The 20,740-nt window shown below is 57.8% G+C and overlaps 1 protein-coding gene across 1 annotated transcript; it reads left to right on the top strand.

Annotated features, from left to right (window-relative positions):
- Positions 1–1,427: 1,427 nt before the first annotated feature.
- LOC311613969 (sodium/glucose cotransporter 1-like) lies at positions 1,428–20,214 on the top strand (the record flags this gene model as incomplete). The annotated part of the gene is made up of 14 exons (XM_084868461.1): positions 1,428–1,550; positions 3,273–3,344; positions 4,208–4,312; positions 6,189–6,293; positions 7,297–7,402; positions 8,675–8,755; positions 9,936–10,156; positions 11,447–11,582; positions 13,941–14,048; positions 14,912–15,062; positions 16,040–16,208; positions 17,112–17,327; positions 17,655–17,754; positions 19,949–20,214. 14 exons carry the CDS (start codon positions 1,428–1,430, stop codon positions 20,212–20,214), a joined length of 1,959 nt encoding a protein of 652 aa, XP_084724587.1.
- Positions 20,215–20,740: the final 526 nt, after the last annotated feature.

Below are 20,740 nucleotides of genomic sequence, written 5' to 3'. Positions count from 1 at the left end.
ACTTCCTGGCAAATGAGACGTGATCACAAAACACCAGGCGGAAATGTCTCGTCTCTGGAGGGTGCCAGAGTCCAGGAAATCTAATCCGGGCTCCAGGTGGTCTTCGTAAAAACCGGCCGCCAGGTGGCGTGGTTGCCAGGGAGAGGGCTGGCAGGCTGGTGTGGCTGGTTTCCCTGGTCTCCCTGCCCTGTGATGGGTGGGGGGACGGATCCAATCCTTCTGGGCTAGCTGGGTTATCAGTGCTCCATATCCCCAAAAGGGCTCAGAAAATTAAAATTCAAGATAATGAGGTTTATTCTACAAATTAATGTGTGTCCAGCAAAAAATGTGTGTGTATGTATATATACATATTTTATTATTATTTATTATTATTATTATTATTATTATTATTATTAAAGAAGGTAGGAAGCCTAACCGATTTGGCTCAGTGGATAGAGTGCCAGTCTGAGGACTGAAGGGTCCCAGGTTTGAATCCGGTCAAGGGCATGTGCCTTGGTTGCGGGCATATCCCCAGTGGGGGGTGTACAGGAGGCAGCTGATCGATTTTTCTCTCTCATTGATGTTTCTGACTCTATCCCTCTCCCTTCCTCTCTGTAAAAAACAAAACAAAACAATAAAATATATTTAAAAAAACACAAACAAACAAACAGTCTGCATCCAGCTGGACATCCACATCCAGTTCCAAAGACCAATGAGGGAGAGGAAGAATTCTACTTCCGGGCGGCAATGTGAAGAGCTCCCCAGCAAACCTGATGGACTTATTCATGTATATGTAACACTGCCAGCGGCCCCCTATTCAGATTCGTGTAGAGTGGGGCCCCTCGGCCGGGCCTGTGGGGATCGGGCTGGAATGGGCTCCCCGACATCCCCTGAAGGGTCCCGGACTGCGGACAGGGCGGGTCTTGAATGACGCGCCCCAGAGTCGGGCTCCCTCCTCTCTGGTCTAGAACCGCAGCTGCCAAGTCACTGCAGCGCGACGGGATGTGAGCGGGACCCGGGAACGGCATGTGCTCTCCGCCACAACACGGCTGGGCCCAGACGGCGTCGTGGAGGGGAAGTCGGTGCCCGATGGCTTCCCTGCCGGGGCAGCTCTGAGTCGGGGACAAAGCGACGGTGGCCCCAAAGGGCGGGGCTGTGCTGGGCCAACAGCGAAGAAGCGCTCTTGGGTTTCTCTCTGAACAGAGCGCCCCACAAGCGCCCAGGTTTTTGCTCTTCGGCCACAGCTGGGCCTCGCAGGGCCCGCCCCGCAGCAGGTGGCGGAAACCAGGATGCCCCGAGGCTGGAACTCCCAGGGTGCCCCTCGGCTGGAACTCCCAGGGTGCCCCGCGGCTGGAACTCCCAGGATGCCACGCGGCCGCGGCGCCCAGGCGAAGCCTGAATGAAAGCCGTTGCCGCCGCCTCCAGAGCCTGCCCGCCCGGAGCCCGCCATGTCCTTCCTGTGGTACGGCATCTCCGCCAACTGGAGCTCGGTGGACTCGGGCGTCAACAACAAAATAGACTTCCTGGTGATGTTGGCCTACCTCGTGCTGGTCCTGATCATCGCGGTGTGGGTACGCCGAGGCCCAGGGTCCCCGGAGGGCAGGGCGGGGCCTGGACACCAGGCTGGGTGGGGTGTGACCCTTGGGCGCCCGGCCTGTGCCTGGAGCACCCTCTTTCCCTCCCTCCCCCCCCCCCACACACACACACACACCTGCGCCTGGAGCACCCTTCCCCCCACACACACCTGTGCCTGAGGAAACAGGTTCAAAGAGGTTAAGTAAAACCACCAGGAAATGATGGAGTTCCGATCGGAACCTAGAGCGGCCTCATCTGGCTCAGGTGCCTAACCCAAAGGTCACACACGTATGTAGCGTAGGGATCTTACGTGTTCTCCTTACATCGGTGTAAAGACCTTATGTATTCTCTGCGAGTGCAAGGTGCTCTTAGTAAGGTGGAGACCATGTCTCTCTCAATGCCATTCACTCACTAAAGCTTAGCATGGAAGCACTCAGAAAAGCGTGGCTCAGTGGTTGAGCATTGACCTATGAACCGGGAGGTCACAGTTCAATTCCCGGTCAGAGTCCTACAGGTCACCAACAGAGCGCCAGCTCCTGGCTTCATACCGCATAATAGTCATACAAATGTGGGGATGGTTCAGCTTTTCTCTGCGGACGGACACTCAGATTATTGCCAGGTTATTTTCCTTCTTCTTCTTTTTTATGCGTCGGTGCTTTTAATCTGTGCAGCATGGATTCCGAACCTGGAAGTGCTGGGTCCGGAGAGTATGTTTACTTGGAATTTTAGTCACATTATTAAGTGGCGACGCACACAACGTGTTGAGATTTACATCTCAAGCAACATGTGGGCACGCCGCTCCCCGGCCCTCGCCAGCCGAGCTCACCCCTGCTTAGCTGCTTATTTCCTTTCCTGCCCGTCTGACGGGCGGTCAGCGGTCTCTCCCTGCAGGAGAGATTTATGTGTAAACGACTCCTCCTGCGGTTGAGCACCTTCCGTTGCTTTTCCCCCACTTTATTTTGCCCATTTTTGAACCGGGTTGTTTACCCGTGTTTATAAGCTCTTCTGTCATTTCAGTTGCTAAGGTGTTTTTGTGTGTGTGTTTCAAATTATTACTTGTCTGAACCAGTTTCTCAGCCTCAGCACTATCCTTCGTTGTGGAGGTCTGTCCTGTACGTTGTACGTGCCGAGACGTGCCCCTGACCCCTACCCGTTCACAACCAAAAGGTCTCTAGACATTGTCGCATGTCCCCTGGAGGGATGGGCCAGAAGTCACCCTGGCTGAGAACCACTGGTCCGAACTCTATTCATGGTGTCCTTTTGTCATTTGAACTTTTCTTCGCTTACAACAGTGGTCGGCAGACTGCGGCTCGAGAGCCACATGCGGCTCTTTGGCTCCTTGGGTGTGGCTCTTCCACACAATACCATGGCCAGGGCCTGTCTGTGTTGAAGAAGTGGCGCTAGAAGAAGTTTAAGTTTAAAAAATGTGGCTCTCCAAAGAAATCTCAATCATTGTGCTGTTGATAGTTGGCTCTGTGGACTAGTGAGTTTGCCGACCACTGACTTAGAAGAACTGGACTCTCTCTCTTTTCCTTCACATCTTCTGTGTTTCCTGGTTGGCTTAGGGAAGTTCACATGAGCCCTCCCCTAACTCAGGGGTCCGGCCTTCTATTCCTAAAGAGAAAGAAGGGGAGACGGACTTGGTGTCTCACTGAAGGGTTACCCGCTAGGAGACCGTGTCCCTGCAGCCGTGTCTGTGTCCCTCGCCCTCTGTCCAGGCCATCCTGACACACAACCGCGGGAACGTGGAGGACTTCTTCTTGGCGGGCCGCAGCCTGGCGTGGTGGCCGGTGAGTGTGGTGTCCGCCCTGGGGTCCGTGGTTACCTAAAGGCTTCGTTAGGTTAAGCCTCCCTGATGGTTTGGTTTTAAATGTGTCTCCTGTCAATAGCATAGTAGTTAGATTTTTGTTTTAACAGAGTGGCTGTCTCCACTCTGTTAAAAAGCGGTGTTTGGTTTAGAAGGGATTTTGTTCCTTTTAAATGCCACTGGGATTTTTTTTTTATTTTGAAAGTAACAGCTGTTGGTTGGTAAAAAAAAAAAAGTTACAGTCCCAGTGTGGACCTTGAAATTTTCTCCCCTGTCCGTGTCTCTAGGCCCATAATTCCAGTCGCCAGAAGTATTTTTTTATATATATTTTTACCGGTATCTCTCCCATGCATATACAAACATATATGTGCACAAGCGGAATGTACGCACGTAATATTTTAATGAGATTATATTATAATATTGTCTAACTTACTTTTATGACTTACTAGAGCTCCTTCATTTTTATTTACGCTGCGTTGTATTTCAGTGTTTTCATGTATTTTAACTAGTTCCATAGAATGAGTTAGGTTGCTAATATGTTAAAATTATCTCTGAACAATGATGGATTCCACTCCTGCTGACATTTCTGCATCTGGGAATCGCAGGTAAGCCTGAGGGGCACCGGAGGGTGGCAGCAGAGCGGCTCTTTACCCTTTTCTCTGCCTCCCTCCTCGCTTGGCTTCTGCCTTACGGTTAGGGTTTGAATAGAAGAGACACGAATGGGAATTATGCCCGGGAAGTAGCCCCTTTTGAAGAAAATTGTAAAATCCAGATTGAGCTTACATTTGTGAAGTTAGTTCTTGGACGTGGACTAAGTTCTGATGAGGAATTGTCTTCTGATTGCAGATCGGTGCTTCTTTGTACGCCTCCAACATTGGCCCCACCCACTTCATAGGCCTGGCGGGCATGGGCGCGGCCTCGGGCATAGCCGTGGGCGCCTTCGAGTGGAATGTGAGTGAAGGAGGTGGTGATGGCCTGTGTGTTACCTCTGTCCACAGACAGCTCAGAGGCGCCAGAGCCTGCTCCCAGCTTCCAGTGTGCACTGCCTGCTTCCTGAGAAGGCCTGGGAGGACAAGTCTTTAGTTTCTCCAAAAACCGGGCTAGCTCCTTCTCTTCTTGGTAAAGTCATGAAGAGACAGAATATTTATATCCAGGGACTATAGGAATACAGTAGACGGCTGTTTTAGGGAAATGGTCGTGTAGAGAAAAGGTCATATTAACATGTAGATATATGTATGTATATATAAATATGTATATATCTGTGTGAGTCACAACTTTCTTCTCACAGACAACAAAAATAAAGAATACTTCTAGCCCCAGCCGGTTTGGCTCACTGGATAGTGTTGGCCTGCCGACTGAAAGTCCCAGGTTCAATTCCAGTCAAGGGCACGTGCTCCAGTTGCAGGCTCAATCCCCAGTAGGGGGCTTGCAACAGGTAGCCAATCAATGATTCTATCATTGATGTTTTCTCTCTCTCTCTCTTCCTCTCCCTTCCTCTCTGAAATCAATAAAAAATATATATATATTTTAAAAAGAAGAATACTTCTAGTAGAGGAAATCCCAACCCTAATAAGAAAAGCTCAACTGGACAAGCATTTCCTCTCCACATTGGCTAGCATCTCCTTCAGATATTCCATTCTCTGTCAAGAAAGCCAGACCCAATTTTGTATTCAATTTCAGTAACTCGTGCGGTTTTGGTAGTTTCTCTCCCATTTCTCTGAATTGTTTCTGACTTTTCTTTCTCCTTTAACCATATATTTCATTATAAGTCACCTTCATTTCTACCTGGAAGTAGGCGAACAATAAATACTAATACATACCTTGAAAATTGGCTCAGGGAGCCCTCATAATGAAGAATGCACCCTTTTAGGGGCAAACATCAAGTGCCCATCAGTTAAGTTCATCGGATGGGAGGTCTAGGTGTGGGCTGTTACTCGGAAGGTCCGGGCGGTAACACCTGAGTTGGGCTCAGAACTGGTAGTGCGTGAGCTTGCGTCGTACTTGAGGGCGTGGCCTGTGTGGGACCCTGATGTTTTTCTTTTTGGTTTCAGTCTCCAGTTCTGATCTTTGCTCTTGGTTGGATATTTTCTCCTATCTACATTAACGCCGGGGTGAGTGTCAATGACCAGTTCCTCTATTTTCTACAATATTTTTCTTACCGGGGTGGATGGAGCCTTGACTGTGAGCCCCAGGACTCTGGGGGGGTTTTGACAATGCCTTGTACCTTGAATGTGGTGGTGATTACACAATTGTGTACATTTCCCCAAACTCATAAAACTTTACATACCATTGGGAGAATTCTACTGAATGTGAATTATAGCTCATAAAACTGTTAAATTTAAAAATATGTGTGGAACCCCTGGCCAGTGTGGCTCAGGGGGTTGGAGCATCGTACATTACGAATGAACTGGATTTCCTTCTGCTCTCCGAGGATTGCTCTCGAAGCAGATTCCAAGCTTCTACGTATTTTATTGATGGATTTCAGAGAGAGGTAGAAACATCTATGATGAGAGAATCATCCATCGGCTGCCTCCTGCACACCTCACACCAGGGATCGAGCCCATAACCCAGGCCTGTGCCCTGACCAGGAATCAAACTGCGACCTCCTGCTTCCTAGGTAATGCTCAGTCACTGAGCCACGCCTGCCCTGTCTGTTTCTCTCATCCTCACAGCGACGGGGCAGTACAGAGCCAGGGCCAGGACCTGCCTCTTGTCTTCCTGGGCCTCCCACCCGGGCTTCTTCTCAGGCCCAGCACGTGGTGAGCTCAGCTGCCGGGTGGGGAGCCTGCAGTGTGTCTGACCGTGACTTCTCTTGTCACTCGTGCAGGTAGTGACGATGCCAGAATATCTGAGGAAGAGGTTTGGTGGCTACCGGATCCAGTTGCTCCTCGCTATTCTGTACTTATTCCTCTATCTCTTCCAAAAGATCTCAGTAAGTTGCGGAAAAGCCAGCCCAAGAAAGAAAATAAATGCCAGTACCCAGCACTGTGCTATATTTGTCCCAGCAGTTCACTCTGGGGCCCCATAAGTTACTTCCTGGCCGCTGTTGTTAAAGCTGGAGCAGAGGAAGAATCTATATATATATAAAAGGCTAATATGCAAAGTGTCCCCTCGGGAGTTGGACCGGGAGGCTGGGAATTCAGTCGCTCGCTATGACGTGCGCTGACCACCAGGGGGCGACGCAGACCATGGCGGGCGACCAGCAGCTGTGGCGGGCACTGAGGGAGTGAGAGAAGGAGGAGGCGGGGAGGCGGGGAACCTAAATGGCCCTGATTGCCCGCCAGGCCTAGGGACCCTACGTGTGCATGAATTTCGTGCCCTGGGCCTCTGGTAGTTTAATAACAATTTACCTCCCGAGCCTCCTCTGTATCCCCAGAGAACCTGGGGCTCCCCGTGTCGTGTCATTAGGTGATGTCACTCCCCTGCTACAGCCACCAGGGGGTGCCACCACCCTCTGTAAGGACAGGGCTGCTCCAGCGCCTGCCTCTCTGGCCTTGTCCCCCTGCTGTGGTCACCGGCTGCAGCCACCTCCTGCCTCATTGTGGCTCACAGCCAGAAAGCTGCCCCCTCCCCAGGCCCTGCCACCGGTCTTATGTGCCCAGAACGTCTCTTCCAGGTCTGTCAGCCAGCTCCTTGGAAAGGCCCCCTGGCACGTTGATCAGTCTCAGCGCCATTGCCCAGGCTCTGTTGTCTTGTAATACGTGCCTCCGTGTGAGAGGAATCCATTTGGTCTTTCTGCTCCGTGTCAGTGCACACGCCCTGCGGCCACGGCCGGGCCTGGCCGGCCACTGCGCACCCCGTGCGGAGAGCGTGGCAGCCTCACCCGGTGCCCCTGGTGACGCAGGCCACGTGCTGCCGGCGACGGCTCCGGGCGGAGTCCCTCGGGCTGGCGGGAGGAGCTGAGGGAAGAGCAGCCGCTGCCGGTGTCGTTGCAGGTGGAGATCTGCGTGGGCGCCATGTTCATGGGGCTGCTCCTGGGCATGGACGTGTACCAGGCCAACATGGTGCTGCTCATGGTCACCGGCGTCTACATGATCTCAGGTTCGTGTTCACGCCAGCGCGCCGCCTCTCAGGGGCGACCTGGTGGGCACCGAGGCCGGCTCAGCTTCTGCGCTTTCCTGCGTCTGGAGTGCACACGGCCGAGGCGGCAGTGATGGAGGCAGGCGTGGCGAGGGGCGCCCTCGCCTAGGAATGAGTGGGTCAGCGGGGCGGCAGGGATGGCGTGTGGGTGGGGGTGGGCTGGCACCGCCAGCTGCCAGGTGAACGAATGGGACCCCAGGAAGGGAAGGAGGAGGCGGCACAGCCTCAGGCCGCCCTGCTCACCGGGTGCCTGGGCCTGCCCCAGACGGGAGCCTCTGGGGGACAGCCTGTCCTCGGCGGCTCGCCCAGGCGCAGAGTGAGGACGTGTGTCTCCAGGCCACGGCGCGGGTCTGGGGCGCCGGGAAGGTCCCTGGCAGGTCCCCAGTGGAGTGGAACCAGGGCTGGGAACGGAGTGCACCCCGTCAGTGTCCTCAGCGTGGGCAGTGCGGGCGGGTGGGGGTGCAGGGGTCCTTGTCCCCCCAGGGTCTGTCTGCATACATGTCGGTGTCACAGTGGGGAGTGCTGGCATCTGGCAGGGAGAGGCCACCGTGTGCTAACGGTTGCTTCCAGACTGAGGTGTTACGGAAACGGACAGGTTTTCCTCTAGGAAACTACCAGGTTTTGGTTCATCCAAAAAATGGGGAGAAAGGGAAATGGAGACATAGCGGGCAAGATGAGAATCCAGCAGGAGACCCGAAAGGAAGTTAAAGAGAGAACACAATGTTCCAAGACCACGCGTGAGCAGTTGTAGACCCACTGAATGAAGGGACAGAGGTGTGAATCGGGGGGCAGAGGTGTGAATCGGAGGGCAGAGGTGTGAATCGGAGGGGCAGAGGTGTGAATCGGAGGGGCAGAGTTGTGAATCGAAGGGGCAGAGGTGTGAATCGGAGGGGCAGAGGTGTGAATCGGAGGGGCAGAGTTATGAATCGAAGGGGCAGAGGTGTGAATCGAAGGGGCAGAGATGTGAATCGGAGGGGCAGAGGTGTGAATCGGGGGACAGGGGTGTGAATTGAGGGACAGGGGTGTGAATCGGAGTGGCAGGGGTATGAATCGGAGGGGCAGAGGTGTGAATCGGAGGGGCAGAGGTGTGAATCGGAGGGGCAGAGGTGTGAATCGGAGGGGCAGAGGTGTGAGGGTGGGGATCTGGGGGAGACGAGCAGGAGGAATAGGACGCCAGGGCACCTTTTGGCGGAAGAGCCCCAGGTGGCGCCTGACCCCTCTCCTCCTCCTCAGGTGGCTTTGTCACGTTAATTTACATCGACACCCTGCACGCCAGCATCATCGTCCTGGGCTCACTCTTGGTGATGGGCTTCGGTGAGTAAATCTTGAGAACACGGAGCACCGTGGGTGGGATCTCCGAAGCTGCTCGGTGCCCTCGGCCTTTTCAGCATCTTCATCTCCCGATGAGGAGCCGCAGGCCCTCGGATCCAGGGCAGTGTCTGAGGTCATGCTGGAATGTGGGGGCGGGAGGACTGCTTCTTGAGAGAAAGCCAAGCGCACACACCGGTCACGTGAGCAGCTAGATGCGCTGTTACGCCGTGAGCACCCTGGAAAGCAGCACCAGCCAAGCAGTTACCTTTCTCTTTACTTCCTTTTCCAGCTTGATACCTTTGTGTCTTTTTCTTACCTTATTACCATGGCCATGGCCTCTAGCACAGTGTTGAATAGAGGTAGAGAAAGCAGGCATTCTTTTTATTAAAAAAATATATATTTTATTGATTGTTTACAGAGAGGAGGGGAGAGGGATAGAGAGTTACAAATATCGATGAGAAACATCGATCAGCTGCCTCCTGCACACACCCCCCACTGGGGATGTGCCCGCAACCAAGGTCCAGTCCGCAGGCCGACGCTCTATCCACTGAGCCAAACCGGTTTTGGCGACAGCAGGCGTTCTTGTCTCATTCCCAATATTAGAGAAATTTTGAATGTTTCACAATTAAATAAAATACTTGCTGTCATTGTTTTGTAGACATTCTTTGTCATACCAGCATAGTTCCCTCCCATTCCTAGTTTACTAAGATTGTTCCAGGGTCATAGTACCTTCAGGCACGGCTACATCCAGGGTTCTGCCTGAACCAGCGAGACAGACAGCTCCCAACTGCCACGCTAGCTGAGAAGCCAGAGGAAGAAAGCAGGCTGTGTGATTTCTTAAGCTGACTAGCTGAGTGGGGTCTCAAGTCCACTCCCGGAGCCAGGGAACACTGGCCGGGCGGGTGCCATACCCAATTGGGATGCGTGACGAGGCCCACCGAGGCCACACAGGATGGAATGAACTGGGAAGAGGGGTTCTGCCACCAGGAGCAGGAGCAGGGGTGCTGGGCACACGGCCACCAGGGTCCCCCTATCTTCTGTTAGGCACGTGCAGTCCTGACTAATTGCCACTCCCTGGCACTTTATACAGTAGACAGTTCGCCAGCCTGGGGCCCCTTTGCAATCTCGGTCCTCTGGTGTGTGCCGGGTACGGCTCCGACACTGACGTCTGTGTTGTTTGAAGCTTTTAAGGAAGTGGGCGGGTACAGTGAGCTGCTGAATAAGTATCCCAACGCCAAGCCCAGCGTCATCCAGGAGGGAAACTGGACCGCCGCCCCAGAATGCTACATCCCTCGCGAGGACTCGTTCCACATCTTCCGAAACGCCATCACGGGGGACCTGCCCTGGCCGGGCGTCGTCTTAGGCATCCCCATCATCTCCGTGTACTACTGGTGCAGCGACCAGGTACGGCGCGCGGCGGCAGGGCTCCTCCCGGCGGCTGCCTGCCCGCGGCGGCCAGGTGGCCTTCGGGTCCCCGTCCACTGCCCACGTAACGGGGATGAGTTGTGTCTAAAGGCGTTTCTCCCGCAGTGCCATCGACAGCACAGCGACTATTATCTTCTTCTTCCCTGTCATTCTCTAAAACATACTTTTTTGGACACGAAAAAATGAGTCAGTTCCCCTCAGTGGAGCCAAAAAATGCAGCCAATCAGTCTATCAATTGGGTTTTTTTAAGGACTCAAACTTACTCTGAAATTCCATGGCTCTCTCAATGGTGGATCATGAAATAGATTGTGAAGTATTCATACAGTGAAAGGGAAATATAGAAATAAAAAGGAAGTATAGCAATATATAGTAACATGGATAAATCTTTTTTTTTCTTTTTTCGTTTCAGAGAGGAAGGGAGAGGGAGAGAGAGAGAGAGAAACATCAATGAGGAGAGAGAATCATGGATGGGCTGCCTCCCACACGCCCCCTACTGGGGACTGAGCACACAGCCCGGGCCTGTGCCCTGGCAGGGAAGCGAACCGTGACCTCCTGGCTCATAGGTTGGCGCTCACCACTGAGCCACGCTGGCCGGGCTGGTTAACCACTGTGGTCATGTTGGTTTCCTCCTGCGGACCTTTTCCTGCGCGTAGAGTCGAGGTGTGTGTGCTGCTGCTGCACCCTGCGCTGTGTGGTTACCGCCACGCTGTGGGCACCTCCCCGAGTGGCTTCAACGTCTTCGGGGATATTGTTCGGTGCCCGCGGCGTGCTGAGTGGTCCTGGTGCCCTGGCCCACGTCCGGCTTTTTCTCAAGCGCTTCCTGCCAGCCGTGCTGCTCCGCTCGGCCGAGCGCACGCTGCCTCTGAGAGCAGGAGCCACGGAGTGGGTCATCGGGCCTCCCCTGGAGGAGACGTGGCATTTTTAAGGCCTCGACTAGCTCGCTTACATGAGATGAGCGCAGTAGGTCCGCGTTGGAAATACCCATTTGTGGCCAGAACCCACCTTCGCTTTGATTGGCGTCTCAGGGCTCTGTTCCTTCTCCCGGCAGAGACGGCCTGTGGCCCCTGGGAGGGGGGGACCAGGCTGTACGCGCTGCAGCAGTGCCAGCCACGAGGCCGAGGCCACGCACGCCCCCTCCGGCGGCTGTGCACTGAGCCAAGCACGCCTCCTGGCCACGCATCTCCTCTGGCTGGGTGCCCTGGAGCCGCCGGGGCCGGCTCTGTGTGCCCCGAGGGCAGCCACCCCCTCACGCCTGCGCTTCCTCCGCAGGTCTTCGTGCAGAGGTGCCTGGCGGGGAGGAGCACGTTCCACGTGAAGGGGGGCTGCGTCCTGTGCGGGTACCTGAAGCTGCTGCCCATGTTCACGGTGGTGATGCCCGGCATGATCAGCCGCATCCTGTACACAGGTAACGTCCGGGTCCCTCCTGTCCCACAGGCCCAGAGACCGTCTGGGCCACCAGCGCTGCCACAGCGAACTGGGGTCCAGGCGCCCAGGCCGCTGCCCTGGGACCATGGAGTGGCTAGGGGCACGCTGAGGGAAGTCTGGCAGGGCCATGGAGGTGGCGGCTGGGAGGATTCCTGAGAGCCATCCAGGCAGGGAAGAGCCGACCAGTGCTCCGCACCAGGAAGCGGGCTCCTCCCTGCCTGGCGGTCCTGTGGCGGGCGCCGGGCTGGGATCTGGCCACGCTGTCCCTGCGCTCAGGCCAGAGCGGGTTGGTACCTCATTGCATCCATAAGGCGCGGAGGAGGGGGACCTCCACGTAACCCCCAAAGTACGTCTGATCTGAGGCCCACATTCTTTCCACTAAATGCTACGAAAGCATCCCTTTTCCCTCAGTGAGCTATCGTAGTCCCGTGGCTCCAGCCCATCCCCCGGTCTCTCTGGCGGCTGGCCTCAGGGCCGGGATTGTTTATCCATCAGGCCTGTGGGAGCACGCACGCTGTCAGAGGCAGCCAGGGGCGCAGAGCCGGCCCCAGCCCCAGCGTCCCCGGCAGGGCCATGGCCAGGCCCACGGGGCAAGCGCTGCTTGCTGCTCAGCCTGTGCAGTGACATCTCACCGAGGTCATCCTCCAGCTGCCCTGAGACATGCCTCTTTCTTTTTCTTTTCTTTACTCTGTTTTTATTGATTGCAGAGAGAAAGGGAGAGGGAGAGAGAGACATCCATGATGAGAGAGAATCATAGACCGGCTGCCTCCTGCCACCCCACACTGGGGATTGAGCCCCGCCCGGGCCTGTGCCCTGACCTGGAGTTGAACCATGACCTCCTGGTTCTTAGGTTGATGCTCACCCACCGAGCCCCGCCTCCCTGATCCCGGTTCCCTCTAGTTCCAGCAGGAAGGGGGGCGTGCTCTGAGCCAGCATCCCCGCATCTGGCTTCAGGTAACACAGTGCTCCTGTGGGCCTCAGAGGAGCCTCTGCCTCAGACAGAAACTAGGCCCCTGTGCCTCCCAAGAGCCCTGGCGTCATGCCCCCCGCCTCCATACTACCAACCACCCCTTTGACGGACAGGGTCGGGCAGAACTGCATGTGTTTGGACTGAACGCTGCTGTGGGAGGGAGGAGGCAGGGGCACAGCTCTTCCCTCTGGCGGAAGTGGCCTCAGGAGGCCAAGGCCCTCCGGCCTCTGACGAGAGGTGCACAGAGGCGCTGGAGTGCCCTGGGAGAGCCCTGGGGTGCGGGGACCAGGACCACGTGTCCCAGTCCCCGGGACCGGCCCAGGCCCGGACCCACTGAGCATGCCCAGTGTGGAGAGCCAGAGGCATGCAGCGTGAGGGCTTGGCGCCGGCCACGTTCCTGGAAGAAGACGCCCCGGCCTGGCCTGCTCGGGGCTCTCCCGCCAGGTCGGCCGGCGCTCCTCTCCGGCCAGTTTTCTCTGTAGCCTCAGTGACGGCTTTGGTTTGAAAGCGATCTGCCTGTTGGCTCTTCTCTCTTCTGGGCTGGCGTCACCTTCAGGCCACCAGTGACAAGACCGTCGCAGCAGCACCAGCCTCTGCCACCCGCTCAGCCCCCAGAGCAAGGGTGCTCCTCTCCCAGTGCTTCCTGCAGAAATCCCAGGGCGTTCTTGCGAACTCACGTGGCGACAGGCACCAGGCATGGTGACCACGGAGCAGGAATGCCCAGAATGGCCAGGCCTGGCTCCTGGCCCCCCAAGCCACACCAGGCGGGCTGAGGCTCCGGTACCGACACGGGGGAGAGCAGAGCTTGCACATGCTTTCTCCAGGCGCTTGGTAACCACCTCCTAAGCCAGACAGCTGTCCCCCCAAACCTGGGCGGAAGCCCGCCTCCTCCTGGCCGGTGTTAGTTACTGGGGGTTTCCCGCATGGCAGCTCTGTATCCCGGATGTAAGCTCTTGAAGGTTACATCACAGTCACCCCTTTACTTCCCTATCCAGAATTTCCTCCCAGGACCCCAAAGCCGCACCCTACCCGGGCCACGGGCGTGAATTAGGAGTTGCTCACACGTTAGGTGAACATTCCTTTTGCTTTCCTAACAAGTAGCTGGATCGTTAAAAGATGGTCGAGGTCCCGGGACTGGCTCGGTCCGGCAGTGAATCGGCAGAAGCATAACTTCCTTGACTCCTCAGCGCCGACCTCCTAGCTTTTGTCTCTGCCCCCAGCTCCCCAGAGTGGCTAGGACCATGAGCAGGAAGCGTCACAGTCCCCCCGGAACCTGTCGGATGAGGAACCTGCAGTCCCATTGCGTTCCTCTCCCTGAGCTCGGTTCTAGAGGTCCGGGGCCAACACCGAGTGCATCTCTGTCCGCAGACAAAGTGGCCTGCGTCACGCCTGCTGAGTGCGAGAAGCACTGCGGCGCCAAGACCTCCTGCAGCCCCGTCGCCTACGCCCTGCTCATCAGGGGGCTGCTGCCCAAAGGTAAGGCCTGGGCCTGCCCCGAAAGCTCCCCGCCGGGCGTCGGCCTGTGAGCCAGGAGCCCACGGTTCCATTCCCCGCCAGGGCACAGCCCGGCTTTCAGGCGTGATCGCCCGTGGGAACGCGGAAGGCAGCCGATAATGACTCCCTCTCATCGTTGATGTTTCTCTCTCCCTCCCTCTCCCTTCCTCTCTGAAACAAATAAAAATGTATTTTTTTAAATATTCAAAAAGAAGAAAGAGGGCTGTAGGGCGCGTGGAGCAGGGCAGTCCACGGACACGGGCGTGTGCCTGCCGAGCAGCCCGTTAAGTGCCTGGGCCTCACTGCAGTGGCCTTCAGGCTCCCAGCAGATCGGGGTCCCTGCCCCATGGTAGCCTGGCAGTCACAGGGCTGGATTGTTAGGGTCATCGCTGACACTATTGGGATTGTGCTGACCCGTCTACTTATCTTAATCTGAACGACAGCCTGTGGAAGTGCTTTTGTGCCCAGTTTCCAGATGAAGACACTGAGGCACAAGGAGCAGCCCCACTTGTCTGAGTCTGACCGTCTCCGCGCCTCTGGCTCCTCGTCTGCAGAGGGGTCTGTCGCACGGGGGGGAGGGAGGATTGGCAGGCTGAGGCCTAAGAAATGTTCAGGTGAAGGTAACCCTCAGGAGAGATGAGCTCCGTTATTATATCAAGACGCGAGTAAGTCTCACACAAAGTGAGGACCAGTGCAACGACCTCATCTCCGCGGTGAAATTTCACTGCAGGTAGAACGTGCCTGTTTTGTGGCGAAAACGCGGTACCTGGACAGGCCCCTTAGGAGCCTCCCCCCTCCCGGCGCGGACAGAGCCGGCGGCCCAGGCGACCCCCCCTCTCTTCCAGGTGCCCAGGGCCTGATGCTGTCCGCGCTGTGGGCGTCCCTCATGTCCACCCTGACTTCCGTGTTCAACAGCGCCAGCACCCTCTTCACCGTGGACATCTACCCCCAGATCCGGCCCACAGCCACCGAGAGGGAGCTCATGGTGACAGCCAGGTGAAGGACTGCTCTGCGCTCAGTGATGCTGGCGCCACGCGGTGGCCAGGGTCATTGCGTGAAGCGTTTAGACCGTAAGACCACCTCTGGACTCCGCCTGCCTGTACACAGTATGATTCCGTATATTTTTGCTGCCGTTGTGCAATGAAGATGTATTGCTTTTATAATCACATAGAAAATGTACTTGGGTAAAGAATGAAGTGATAACTGAAAAAAGTTGGCATAGTTGACTGTCTCCCCAAAGCAGTCCTTGTGAGGACATTTACATGCAGTGTCTCATCATCTCAGTTAGTCCTCAGCCGTTAAAGGAGGTTCAGCTCTCTCACTCTCTCTGGGGTAGAGGGGGAGGGGTAAGTAGGAGGACTCGTCCATCTTGCAGCCCTGGTGTCACCCCCGATGCCACACAGCCCCTGCTAGGCCTGGCGTGGGCACACACCCTGCACCATGTGGCCCGTCTCTCCCAGCGGTTTCTCGGTGACTGCCCCTGGACCACGTCCAGCCTGCGTGCAAGTCCCGTGGCCTCATGTGTCTCGGTGCTTCCTTTTTCTTCCGTGAAGAAGCATGTGGCTCATCTCCTTTCTCTCTCATCCCTGCTTCTGAGTTGTCCTTACATTTCGGCCAGCAGTCCGAGTTGAAAGGCACCTTTCTGAGACAGTGGCAGTTTTCATGGATTGCACATTTTGAGCAGGACTGCCTCAAACCCACCCTGCAGACATGGTCAGAGCCTGGCCCTCACTCAGGACCAGGCGAGCGAGCACGGTTTCGTTGTCGCTGTTGAGGAGCTGAGGGGTTTTGTCCGCAGCCACACGGCCCTGTTGGAGTTTAGGGGTGTGGCGGTCCCCCCAGCCCCACACTTCAGAACGGGCACTGGAGCTTAACCTGAGGGATCATTGGATCCATCGTTTATGGCTTGTAGACATTTTATCGGCCAGGGGGCAAACGCACCAAACTGCCACTGATGTTGGTTTGATTCACAGATTTTTCGTGATCATCTTACTAATTGTCACCATCATCTGGGTCCCTATAATTCAAGCGATAGACAGCGAGCAGCTGTTTGAGTACATGCAGGCAGTCAGGAGCTACCTGGTGCCTCCCATCGCCGCCATCTTCCTGCTCGCCATATTCTGCAAGAGAGTCACTGAGCAGGTAGGCGCCGAGAGGGATTCCTCCGGAGAGAGGGGCCCCCTGCTCCCTGTGGGGAAGGCCGGCTCTGATTTGTTCCCCTCCCTTTGCGCTGTGACCCTCCCCCACACACGTCACGTGCCTCTGTGTTGGGATCTGCAGTCCTGGCTCCCTCCACCTTCCCTGCAGCGAGGGCCGCTCTGCAGCCACGCTTAAAGCAACAATCCCAGGAATGGCTCCGTTGTGCTTTCATCAGACTTGGAAAGCACCATTTGTCAGGATTTTTTACTTTTTGTTTGAGTCGTGTTTTTAAAACTATATCTTTATTGGTTTCAGAGAGGAAGGGAGAGGGGGAGAGAGAAACATCAATGATGAGAGAGAGAGTCATTGATCGGCTGCCTCCTCCATGCCCCACACTGGGGATCGAGCCTGCAACCCAGGCATGTGCCCTGACCCAGAATTGAACTGTGACCTCCTGGCTCCTAGGTCGATACGCAACCACTGAACCACACCAGCCGGCCTCCAGAGACACTTGAGAAGTAGAGCCAGCAGAATTGGCTAATGGGCGGGAGGTAGGGCCGGATGGAAAGGGAAGAACAGGGATGAGAATCAGGGAGATGGAGGTGCCCTTACAGGACGGGGAGGACTAGGCCTCTCTGAACACATCGCATTGGAGGTTCCTGTGTTTGACCCACCTTACAAGCGTGCGCAGTGTTTCTGACGCTCTGACTAGCCTAAGGGGGCGCCGCGCATGTTCTCAGGCCTCTGTTCAGCCAGAAGGCACCCCACCCCGGTGCTCACACAGTGCTCCTGGGGGGGCCCTGTGATGACAAGATTGGCTTCAGAATCAACTACTCAGGGAGCGGGCTGAGGGGGCTGTGTCTCCCCCCGACCCCCACCAGTGACCCTCAGGGCTCCCCCCGGCAGGGGGCCTTCTGGGGGCTGATCGGCGGGCTGGTGATCGGCTTCATTCGGATGGTGGCTGAGTTTTCCTACGGACGCCAGACCTGCTCCTCAACCAACAAGTGCCCTCGGATCAGCTGCAGCGAGCACTACCTCTACTTCGCCATCTTCCTCTTCATCGTCAGCCTCTTCACCATCATGGGCATCTCCCTGCTCACAGACCCGATTCCGGACAAGCACGTAGGTCCTGCCCGGGGGGCTGGGCTCAGCTGTGGCCAAGGGCCCAGCAGCAGGACCTGGGCTCTGCCAGCTGGGCCGAAAGTGGCCGAGACCAGCGGGGCACAGGCTCCTGGTCCCTCGGAGTCAGAGCCGGAAGGGGCCCTGAGCGAGTACAGAGTCCTGGGGAGGCACGAACTCCATGGCGGCTTTCCCTACCCCCTTCCCTCCCGTTCCTGTTGAGTTTAAGGACCAGGTCCCTTTCAGTCCCTCAAGCCGCGGTGCCCGCCTGCCAGCCATGGCCCTGTAGGCCTGGGTGGCAGGGCTGAGTGGGCCTGGCCTCCCCCGCAGCTGCACCGGCTCTGTTGGAGTTTACGCAACAGCCAGGAGGAAAGGGAGGACCTGGATGCGGAGATGCAAATGAAGAGGACGGTGCTGCCGATGCAGCCGGGTGAGGAGCAGCCTGGGGGGGGGGGGCGGCGAGGGGGGGGGTGCTCACATGGGGGAGGGGAAGGGATCTGCACTGCCTCCAGCACCCGCCACCAGCCCCACCTCCGGAAATGCGTTCCGGCAGAGGCCCTGGCTTTCCTGATTCTTGCGATGCCTCTGTGGGCTCTGAGAGAGACATCTCTGCGGAGTGGTCTGGCTGCAGAGACCCAGGTGGGAGCCATCAGCCAGAGCCCGGGGGCCCTCCCAGAGGGCGGGGCAGGGGGAGGAGGAGAGAAGGAGTCCTTCGTGAAGCACAGGGGCACCCAGGCCACCGGGAGGAGCCAGTGGGGCGGGGGGGACAGTGCTTGGTGACCTGGAAGCATTGCAGGGGCGGCTGACCCACTGCCTGAGACTCTGCTGCTGGCTTAGCCACTGAGAGCAGCATGGGGGGGGGGGGTACCCAGGGATTCAGAGGGAGAGGGCTTCTCACCTCACGGGGGGAGGGGGGCAGGAGATGGTCTGTAAAGGGGAGCAGCCCCACCTAAGAGGGCGCCAGGTCCGAGGACAGCTAGACTTCATCCAAGCTGAATGGAGAGAATATTCCAGGCAGAGGGGCGGCCTGCGGGCCCAGAGGAAGGTCCCAGCGGGTCAGGTCAGGAAAGGACGATGCCTGAGCTTCTCGGACCCTGACGCAGCAGGATGAGGCCTAAGGAGATTACCCTGAGTCCAGGCTGGGGTGCGGGGGGGGGGGGGGGGGGGGAGGTGCAGGGGGGGCGGGGCTGTGAGACTCAGGGAGGGCGGGAGAGACAGGGAGGGAAGAGGCTGCCAGAGAAGGCAGTGCCCAAGGGTCCCCTCTGACACGTGCAGAGGAGACCTGGGTGGGTGGGCTCCTGGGACTTCTGCCCGGCCAGTGGGGTGGGGGGGTGACCCCATAAGCAAGGCTACCCATCACCCGAGGGTGCAGGCTCCCTGGGCATTTCTCTTCTCTGACGGGGGCTGGCTCGCTGTACCCACAGGGTGCCAGGTGCTCCTTCTGGGGCCCCTCTCCATTCCTCTTCTCCCCGTCCCTCTGTCATGGGTGGTGGTGACAGTGGCTCACATTGACCACCCATTGGGACGTGCCAGCGCTGTCACAATTATGCCCATACGTGAGAAGTACCATTGTCACTTTACCGATGGGGAGACTGAGGCACTGAACAGTGAATGACTTGCCCGGGGTCCACAGAGGACTGGGCAGTGGCGGACCTGGGATCGGACCCGGGCAGCCGGACTCCAAAGTGTGTGCCCTTGGCCACTGGCCCATCCTGTTGCTCTGCGGCTGTCGGGGAGCGACCGGTCGCCCTCCACATGCGCCCCCCTTTGGGCCTGGCAGCCGCGGGCGGGGTGATGGCCTCTCAGCACCACAGCAGACGCCGCTGTCCCCCGCCAGGTCCTCCGGCTGCAGCCACCTCGCCCTGTAACCCTCCTCCATCCCTGGCCATGGGTTCCACACTCCTGGTGCCACCTCGGCCTCAGGAGCAGCTGGCTTGGAGGCTGCCCGGGCACAGGCGCGTTACGGCACGTGCTGGGCATCACTGCCGGGCACCCGTCCCACCGAACCCAGCTTGTCACCAAGGAGGCCGCCCCGTCAGGGCCGCGCCGGCGCTGGCCGTGGTGCTGACCGCGCTGACACGCGCTGTGCTGACGGGGGCCACGTGTAAGCCCCAGAGCGAGGCCTTCACACAGAGTCGGCCTCCTGAAATCTGTAATCCTTAGCCCTCCCCTGTGCCTCCTGGGAGACACCACTCATTCCCCCTCCTCCCCAGGCCTGCAGAGCCGCCTCCTGGGCCCTGAGACGTTCCTGCGACGACGCTGCGAAGGCGGCAGTGTGTGTCTCCGCCCGCGGAGAGGGCCGCGGCCTGCAGAGCTGCGCTGGGCTGCGTGGCCGGACAGGAGTGTGGGCTCAGCCTGCTGTGCCCGCGGAGGCCCCTGACCTCCGCCACCCAGTCCGGGCCCTGGGCCCAGCCGAAGGCTCTGCCCGTAGACGGGAAGCGTGGCCCAGGTGGCCCACGGCCCCCACAGGCTCCCCTCAGCCTCGTCCCCTCTCCCCGTCTCTCAGGTGGGGAAGGTCCCTCAGCAGGGGCCGGAGGCTGTTCTTCACATCAGAGCAAGGCTGAGATGGGACCCCCTACAGCGCGTTTGCGCCTGCGCCTCCTGACCTTTGCCCTCTGTTCCAGGGATAAGAAAGGGGACCGAGGGCTGCTTCTGGAATGCCTTGGACATATACTGTGGCCTGGAGCCGAGGCTGACCGCCAAGGTGGCCCCGGAAGCGCAGACCGAGGAGGAGCCCGGGTCCATGTCTGAAGAGCCGGAGCAGAGCGACTCGCCGGAAGGCACGAAGCCGCGGGAGGCGCCGGAGCCGCCGTTCTGGGGGAAAGTTGCCGATGCCAGCGGGTTCCTCCTGCTCCTGATCACGGCCCTGCTCCACGTGCTCTACCACTGACGGCCAGCATGCGCGCCCTCGCGGGGAGAGGCCCTCGGGGTGGCCCCGGGTCACCAGCCGGTGCCACCAGCCGCAGGCTGCATCCTCGGGACAGCGGAGCCCACCGGGTGCGGGGCCGCCAGCGAGAGCGTCTGCCCCGTGACGACAGGACTCGCTCCTCCACGGCTCTCCCGCATAAACACTGACTTCTCTTCGAGTTATTCTGGCTGTTCGTCGCTGCATGTGTTGGGGTTTTGTTTATGTTTATTTTACTGTCACCATGTCCTTCCTGTACCCGACCTCCACTTCCTGTCCTCTCCTCCTGTTTAAATGTGCGGCCCTGTGGGCAAAGATACTGTGTGGTGTGAGCACCCCGTGCTGTGTGGTGTGAGCACCCCCGTGCTGTGTGGTGTGAGCACCCCCGTGCTGTGTGGTGTGAGCACCCCCGTGCTGTGTGGTGTGAGCACCCCCGTGCTGTGTGGTGTGAGCACCCCCGTGCTGTGTGGTGTGAGCACTCCCGTGCTGTGTGGTGTGAGCACCCCCATGT

This window comes from Pipistrellus hanaki (assembly GCF_964339955.1).
Source record: "Pipistrellus hanaki genome assembly, chromosome: 19".
NCBI lineage: Eukaryota > Metazoa > Chordata > Mammalia > Chiroptera > Vespertilionidae > Pipistrellus > Pipistrellus hanaki.
This window is presented reverse-complemented; position numbering and strand designations above follow the sequence as displayed.